The sequence below is a fragment of the Mus caroli genome, chromosome 19, assembly GCF_900094665.2.
Source record: "Mus caroli chromosome 19, CAROLI_EIJ_v1.1, whole genome shotgun sequence".
Classification (NCBI taxonomy): domain Eukaryota; kingdom Metazoa; phylum Chordata; class Mammalia; order Rodentia; family Muridae; genus Mus; species Mus caroli.
In genome coordinates this window covers 34,611,963-34,620,953 of record NC_034588.1, presented here as the reverse complement: position 1 = coordinate 34,620,953, position 8,991 = coordinate 34,611,963, and the positions used below count along the sequence as shown (strand labels likewise).

Genomic DNA, 8,991 nt, shown 5'->3' with positions numbered 1-8,991 from the left:
CAACCTCTTGAAATCCAGTCCCTTGTGCATGACACAGCCATTCTACTCAGGAACTCTCAGTAACTGCAGGTGAATGTACCGGGTCTGCATAAGAATAAAACTTTATCAGCCAGCCAGGATGGAGAATGACTCAGGAAGCCCTACTTGCCCTTGATGGACCTGTTGCTACTGATAGATTCAAGGGGAGGAGGAGTCATTGTCTTTAGTTGTGTACTTGCTGGGGACTGTACCAGGCTTTAGTGGGTAGTCCCAATTCTGTGGTTCCACATGGGGCACTGGGTAAGCTAGATGAGTCATGTCTTAGTTAGGGTTTCACTGCTATGAACAGACACCATGACCAATGCATGTCTTATAAAGGACAACATTCAATTGGGACTGGTTTACAGGTTCGGAGGTTCAGTCCATTATCATCAAGGTGGGAGCATGGCAGCATCCAGGCAGGCATGGTGCAGGCAGAGCTAAGAGTTCTATATCTTCATCTGAAGGGTGCTAGCAGAATACTGACTTCCAGGCAGTTAGAACGAGGGTCTAATAGCCCACACCCACAGTGACACACCTACTTCAACAGGGCCACACCTCCTAATAGTGCCACTCCCTGGGCTGAGCATATACAAACCATCACAGGTCACAAACTAAAATGTAGGGAAGGAGGAGAGGAAGAACTGACCAGGGTTTGAAAAGGTAGATAAGAACGGTGAGGAAGAGGGGAATCCAGGTGCATTGTTTACATGTATAGACTTGTCAAAGAACTGACTTAGTAAAGGAAAAATCAGGGCAATTTTCATGATGGACAAAAATGTCTGTCACAAGTGCAGTATACCCTGGGGCTTGTAAAGTGTGACATTCTCTGTCTTGATGTGGAGGGCTGTCAAGTGGTCACATTTATGATCTATCCATTTTTTTTTTTTTAGAGAAACAATGTGTTTCACAGTAAAAGGAGGAAAACCAGTCAAATTTACCAAAAACAATGCTTTTTGAATTCCACCTTGACTCTCTGTGCACACTAAACACAATTCTGTATATAACTCCTTACTTTGTATAAGGATTTGAGAAACTTACTGAGATTGAGTTTAATCTGACTTTCCTGAGACATTTGAACTCTGCTTCCAGTTGGTTGTATGTCAGAAGCAAAAAGGAGCTTCTATGTTTCTGTAGCCAGATTTGGCCATTATGAAACACAATAATCTGAATTACTGACTTGCATTAACAGTAAGACTATAAAAATCACAAAATTATAGCAAGACCTGTGTGATTTTCTTCATGCTACCTGTCAGGCCCCATAGGACTTGCATCTTACAACATATTTTATAGATATTTTTACAAATAAGGGCATGGAAGGAGAGGGTGGCTAAGAAATTTGCTCAGGTGATGTATGTAGTTCAAAGTGGTAAAGGACTTCTCATGTGCTTTAACCATCAGGCTGCATGGCCTTACTTCATTCTCTTTAAGCAGACAACGCATATTCGAGAATAGTGGACAGCCCCTGTCCGTGGCCCAGAGAAAGCAGGATCCTTCTTTCGAAGGGTTCCTATGGCAAATCCATTGGGAAAGCAAAGAACCAAGGATAGTGACTCTAACCCAATTCTTCCAGTACCTGGACGTTAACTATTCCTGTAATATACAGTAGGGGACGCCTCTTGGCAGCTTTTTAAAAAGTCTTTGGTGTTGCTGAGGGGGCGTGTCCAACAGCAGGAGAAGAAAAGGCAAAAGTAAAATTAAAAACCCGACTAAATGGTTTAAAAACTCCTCGAGACTCGGTAAAACAGTGCAAGAGGTGGTAGAAAACCAACGAGTTCGGTTTCACGAGTTACTGCTAAAAGGCAACAACATCTCTGTGGTTTTCCTGAACTGCCTGCAGTTCGTCCCAAATCCACCGCCGTTTCATTGGCTGCGCAAAACTTCTTTTCCGTCGAGGTGTCCTTTTTCAGGTCCACACTTTTCTGAATTCATAAGCCGCGCCTGTGGGCCTGCGTGGACTCCGGGAGGGAGTGTGGATATCAGTTTACACTTGGCTTTCAGTAAATAATCCTCCAGAGGCCCACCCCCCTGCCCTGCACCACCCCCCACCGCGGCGGGAGAAGCCCTCCCCCTGCCCGAGGAAGCCCTCCCCCAGCTGGGAGACATCCTCCTCCCAGGGCGGAGGGCCCAGCGCCAGCACCGCGTCTTCTCCTCCGCTTGGCTGCGACTTGCTTTCTCCACGAGCCATGCTTCGAGTGATTGTGGAATCTGCCACTAACATCCCTAAAACAAAATTTGGGAAGCCGGATCCTATCGTTTCTGTCATTTTTAAGGGTAAGACGACGACGTTTTCTTCTCTTTCTGAAACCCTTTAATGGAAGGCTAGACGTTTGAATCTCCTTCAAGTCAGCTCTTGGCATCTGGTGAAGCCAAGCCAACTTCTGTTCCTCTGGCGGTCCCAGATTTACCTGGGCAGGTCACTGTCGATCACTACTGAGGGAAATCTAACTTTCCCTAGGGCTTGGAGAATCACCGAATGGCCTGACATTTCTGTAAACTCTCGGGAACCTCTATTTGCTACTCTTCTGGATTTCAAGTATGAAGGTCTTTGTCGGTTCAGAGTTAGTGCGCATAGATGTGGGTGCGTTTTGAAACTTTCCCTCCCTGTGAGAAATGAGTAGCGGAGGGAACAATTCATTAATTGCTGGAGGCACCATTACACTATTAACCAGTTCCATACTGCTTTTACCGTCATTTGGGCTTTGCGTAGGGTATAAAGGAACTCTCTCTAGTGTTCTGAATCTTCAGGAGTTGGGCTGTTTGGATATGTTCGGTAACTTTGGGGTTGCCCACCCTAAAGGAGCTCTGAAGCACATCTGCAGCTTGGGAGTCTGGCTCTACAGCACTGGATAACCTCGGGCAAATGACATCATCATTCCTCTGTGTGTCTGAGTTCCTCTGCAAAGCAAGGGGGAAGGAAGGTTTAGACTGGCTGGACTTTAATAGACCCCTTGGAATTCCAAACAGATATCTGTGACACTAGCTGTGATTGCGGTGGAAGGGAGCCGGGGAGGGGAGCGGGCAGCTGTTATCATAGGATGCCCCCCTCCACCCTAGTGGGGCAGGTGGCCATGGCTTGGGTTTGGCTGCGGTCTTGGCAAGATTGCAGGCTCCCTTGGTGGGGGCACCCTGCTGAACTGGAACTTTTGACAGGCAGGCATTCCCTTACTACAGCTTGGCACATTTCCTGCCAACCCCAGGAATCTGACTACTACTCCCTTGCAAATACTGTGTAGTTCACCCCTTTCTCCACTCTCCTGTCCATTTCTGAAAATCTTTATTTCTGTTCTCAAATCTTTTCTTCCAAGGGTGAGCAAGAAAAGGAAAGACAGGAAATGCAAAGCCGCTAAAAGGGCTGTTCAGTTAGAAAGAGAAAAAGGGAGGAGAGAAGGGAGGGAGGGAGGGAGGGAGGAGTCGGGAGATGGAAGATGAAAAGAAGAGACCTAGAAAACAAAATTCAAATTCTTACTGGACAGTGTGGTTTATAGTTCTGACTCTAGATTATGGAGAAACATATTAAATTTATTTGCATGTGGTAATTTTAAAAATCTAACTTAAAGCAGTCTTACAATACTGACACAACATGAAGAATTTGCACCTTTCATTATTGGCATGTGAAAAAGGGTGCTAGGACTGAGAAGTCACAATTTAGGGAAAATTGTACAGATTATGAAATAATCTGGAATTGACAGTGTTAAAAAAACTAATTTATTATCCAGGAAGAATATTCAATAATTGAAACTTTTAAGTGACTTAACAATATGTCGATGAATGAAAATGCTTTGTTGAGAGGGAGAAACTTCAGGTAAATTGGCAAATGTGGTCTAGGCACACAATCACAGTTCTGCTTCCCTTAGATTGAGTGGTAAAGTCATTCATTCATTCATTTACTATTTCATTCATTGGACACAAGAAAGACCATTGAACTCAGGGTGGGAACATTTGAATTCCAGACAAGTACTTCTTTTTGGTGGGGTCTCCTTTTTTTATGTCCCTGGGCATCAAACCAAGGGCACACTCTACCACTGAGCCATCTCTGACCTGCATACTGGACACTAGCCAGCATTACCTAAATAACAGATAATCTCGGATATCCCAGCTCTAACCATTCAGGTCTCAGCTTCCTTAGCCATGGCAAGTAGCAGGACACTGGCTTTCTAGTTTCAAGATGCTTCAACTTTCTAATACCAGACTTTGGTCATCTGTGAGGTCTGAAAGCCATGGTCTTGACAGGTATGGGACAGGCAGATATGGCCATGGTTTCTTTTCCTGCCTTCCTTTCCTCCCCAGCAGTCTGAAAACCCTGGATACATCAATTCCTTCCAGTGCCCAATTTTGAGCGCTATGTAAAATTAAGTTGAATTAAGTCCTGATAGAACTAGGGATCTCATGTCGTGGCATCAATGTTCATAAATGAACAAGGGTGGAAAAGAGCTCAGCTCACCTCCTGGGATGACAATGACAGGAAGCATGGCCAATTGAAGGGAGAAATGGGGGTGATGATGCTCACATGGATACTGTGAGGTCCTGTCTGTCCATCAGCTTTCCATTTCTGTGACAAGGATGGAGATAATCACTGAGAACAGAGAACATGGCTTTTGGCCCAGGGCTTTAGAGGTTCAGTCCACAAGTGGGCAGATCTATTGCTTTTCAGCCTTGAGGGGAGGAAAGGTGAGGGTCACCTCCTGGTAGGAGTATGTGGCAGAGCAGTCTTGTTCATGGCCAGAAAAAGAGGGAAGGGACAAAGGCACGCCCCAATGACCTAACTCCTCCTACAAGTCCCCAGCTCTTAAAGGTTCCACTGCCTGTTCATGGTAGGCTGGAGACCAAGTCTTTCACTGCTGGGACTTTGAGGACCACATCTCTGACTCCCAGCAGAGACCCTGCTAGCCTGCAATTACACTGCATCTGGGAGCAAACATACTAGTCACCAGCTGCATTGGAGTAGATCTCAGGCCTTTGTATAGTCTTCGGCTGGCTGTGGAGTTGTTGCTCCGGGCCTCGTGTGAACCAGAAGGGCTGGTTGTGCTTCTTCTGTGGAAATGAAGGTGTGCAGGAGTGGATTATGAAGGCAGCAGAGCTTATGTCTTTTCTGTCTTGGGTTCCACGAACCAGTTCTAAATTTTAAGCCAGCCTCCTGAGAACTACAGGTAGCTATCTGCCTCCAGCTCCTTGTAGACAGCCAGAGTGTGCAGCTGGGCCCAGCAGGAATTAGACTGTACAGGCCTCTGAGACCTCTCAACTCCCAGACATAAGCATTTAGACATTCTAACTGTGGGATGGAGAGAGGCTCGATGGTTAAAAACACTTGCTGCCAAGCCTGGTTGTCTGAGTTCAGTCTCTGGAACCCCCATGGGGAGAGAGAACATGCTTCTACAACTTGTCCCCTAACCACCCCCCAACACACTCACATGCATGCATACATACATACATACAGAGAGAGAGACACAAACACAAACAATAAAAGAAAACAATTAAATTTTGTTTAATTTTTGTTAATATCAGATCTTAATTCTTTGAATGATGGCCAAATAAAGTAAACCAAAGCATACCATAAAGGGATTAAACAACTGAAAAGTGACAACTCTTCCTGCTGTGTTTGCAGTCTTCCTAGGGACCACTGATCCAATCAATTTTAATTGAGGCAGGGGCTCATGTAGCCCAGGATGATCGTCAAGTCCAGAGCTATCTGAGGATGAGTTTGAATCTCCTCGTTGTCCAGTTCTCCATATCCCCAGTGCTGGGACTTGCCATCACGCCTGGTGTGTTAGTCTGAACAATTAGGTTTAAATCTTTTACATCCTCTTGCTGTAGGCAGACAAGTTGCTCCAGTCTTGTGAGCATGTGCGCTTCTAAAGGGCTGGTGCTGTGGGGGATTTTTTAGTTTGTTTGTTGGCCTGTAGTCTTTAAAGGTCATTTTGCTAGCTGGATATTACCATATACTTTCCTTGTCCCCTCTGATTCATCCCTTGCTTTTGTGTGAAAAGAGTCTTTTGAAAAGGTTAATAGAGAGAAACCTTTCTTGTGTACTCGTACTCTGGCGTGCTTTTACTGTGTAGCAGTGTTTTATTCATAGGACCATCCCTCTCCAGGGAAACATGGCGGCCACAACAGCAGGTTTCCTATCCTGTCCTTGTGATAGGGTCACTTTGCACCCAAGCTTCCATTCAAAACCATCTTAGGGAACATAGTAAGTGTGAGTGTGTGTGAGTGTGTGTGTGTGTGTGTGATGATCAGATCAAGGCAATTTGGTTTAATTACCACCTCAAGATTTTGTATTTCCTTGTCTGTGAGAAACATTCAAAATCTTGAGGCATTTCCTTCCTTCCTTCCTTTCTTCCTTCCTTTCTTCCTTCCTTCCTTCCTTCCTTTTCTTTTTGTGTATGTATCTGTTTGTGTGTGATGTGTGTATGTGTGTACAGTGTCCACACCAGTGGTGCATGAGTGGAGTCTAATATCAGCCTTGAATGACACTTCTCATCTCCCACCTTGTTTGAGGCAGGTCTCTTGTTTGTAGATGGCCCACAAGTTTCTGGGGAATTCTCTTGTCTTTTCTGTAAGAGAGTTGGAATTATAGGGTCATATGGTGCCCAGCTTTCTGTAGGCTTTGGAGATTTGAACTCAGGCCCTTGCCCTTGCTCAGCAAGTACCTTACCCACTGAGCTAACCCTCCACTGTCCAGAGGTAAATTCTAAAAGAATCTTTTAGATAAGCTTTAAGAAGCTGTGAGATTCCATTAAGAGTGGTGAAATCTCTCACAGGGTCCACTCATTGTAGACTATGGAGGTAAGCTGCCCATATAGAATCTTGATCTACCTATGGTATGCTGTAGAGTCTAGACAGTTCTTCACAGGCAATGATGGCCATGAAACTTGGGTACTTCAGTAGAACCATGGTATTGTATTGACAAATACTTCAGAAAGCAAAACTGTTTAATCTACTGAGTCATTCTCCTCACTTCCGGGAGAAAAGGGCTTGGAGACTAACTGTTGAAGGATGGTGGCCCCACCCTGCCAAAGCCTGGGGACTGTACATTTCCCAAAGGCACATTCTTTGGCTCTCAGTCATCTACAAAACCACAGTTGCTTTTAGAAATTAATTAGCTTGTCCTGTTTTTCCTTCCCTCCTCCACAACATAGCTTACCCATATGCTCTCGGTCAGGACACTGGCACTTCCCTGGCTTCTTTTGTGGACACTGGTTTCTCTCTGTTCCTAAGACCAGTCCAAATGGCATATTTATGCCTTCTCCAACAACTGATAGATTGATGGATGTTGAATATGCTTTTTCAGCATTGGCCACTGAAAGAGATGGAAGGAGGTTAGAGACATCTTGGAATAACAAAGCCTCTGTTTGTTAATCCTGAAAGGGGCCACGGTGATTGGCCCATCTTCCGTTGTTCAGGAAGAATTACACTTAGAATTCTTTCATGTGCCCTGCGGGTGGATCTAGGTAAAGGAACGACTGCTCCACACATTCCTGATACTGAACTGAGCACAACTGGTTTGTAGCACCTGTTATCCAGATAAATTGATGTGTTTGAATTCTTCTATTTGAAAAGAACTACAAGAAGCTGTTGCCCTTCCTGCTGAAGGTTTATATGTGAAACATGCACTGGTCTATAGCACAGACACTACCCAGCACACTGTGTCTCCCTACTCACTGCAAGCTTCTGTGGAACAGCTGCTCTGTTGAACAGGGCTGTACTTTGAGCACAGTTTTCATTCAAAAAACAGCTGTGGGACATCTGCCACCTTAAGCCTTTATCAACTGACTTCTAATTAGCCATTGCAGAGTAAAGGCCCTGGGCTTTAGAGCCAGCCATACCTGAGGAATTCTAATTGCCATTTCTTGTTTCCTAATTGCTTATGAGCAAATAAAATCTCCGGTTTCAGTGTTCTAAGTAATACTCAGTGCTGGTAAGTTTCTTTCAACTTGACACAAACTAGAGTCACCTGGGAAGAAGGAACCTCAATTGAGGAGTTACTCGGATGAGACTGGCCTGCAGGCAAGGCTGTGGGGGCATTTTCTTGATTAATGATTGACATGGGAGGGCTTGGTCCACTGTGGGTGGTGCCATCTCAGGGCAGATGGTCCTGAGTTGTATGAGAAAGCAAGCCAAGCCCGGATGATGAACAAATCAGTAATTACTGTTCCTTCATGGTCTCTGCTTCAGTTCTCATCTCCAGGGTCTAGCCTTGGCTTCTCTTTATGATCATTTGTGAACAGAGCATGTAAGACCAATGCAGTTTTTCCTCTCCTCAGGTGCTTCTGGTCATGGTGTGTTTTATCACAGCAACAGAAACACAAAATAGGATGGCCTCTCCTACCTTGCAGGGTGACTTGTGGATCAAGTGGAAATGCAGTAGGCCTCGCACATAGGAATTCTAAATTTCCTCTCCTGTTTGATATGTTGCTTTTATAGACTCATACAGGGCACCAGTGTCAGGAGCCATGGTGAAAACACCTACCACGTCTGTTCTCCTAGGCCTCCGACACTAGAATGAGATGCATGAGATACAAGCTAGTACCTCGTTGGAAGCGTGGGAAAAGTTGCAATCTGTGAGTAAAAAGAGGCCAGGTTTGGTGGCATGTGCCTGTAATCCCAGACCTGAGAAACAGATGCAAAGGAATTGCCACAAGTTCAAGGCCAGCCTGGTCTGCATAGCTAGTTCCAGATCAGGCATATATAGGAAGACCTTGTCTCAAAAATTGAAGCAAGCAAGCAAGCAAAAAGAGTAAATAGAAGAACAGAAAGCTTTGAGAGGAAGGTGTGGATATTTAATTTGGTCTTAAAGGATACATGAAGACGTCATTAGGAGGAAGTAGTGGACATAGTTTACCCTCGGGTCATCTTAACACCTGTGAGATCCACCTGTGAGACAGGAGGATCACAAGTTTAAGGCCTGACTGGGCTGCATAGTGAGATCCTGTGAAAGGAAAAAGTAAGGGAGGGATGGTGGGGGGTGGTGGT

At 45.1% G+C, this 8,991-nt stretch overlaps 1 protein-coding gene across 3 annotated transcripts in view; it reads left to right on the top strand.

Moving 5' to 3' along the window:
- Positions 1 to 1,954: 1,954 nt before the first annotated feature.
- Positions 1,955 to 8,991, top strand: part of Myof (myoferlin) — a 147,171-nt gene continuing 140,134 nt past the window's right edge. For 2 of the 3 annotated variants that reach the window (XM_021152563.1, XM_021152562.1), the window contains exon 1: positions 1,955 to 2,292. In XM_021152563.1, the coding sequence (XP_021008222.1) occupies positions 2,205 to 2,292 (88 nt within the window). In that variant the 5' untranslated portion in view covers positions 1,955 to 2,204. The remainder of the gene's footprint in view (positions 2,293 to 8,991) is intronic. The other variant, XM_029472658.1, reaches the window with a different exon arrangement.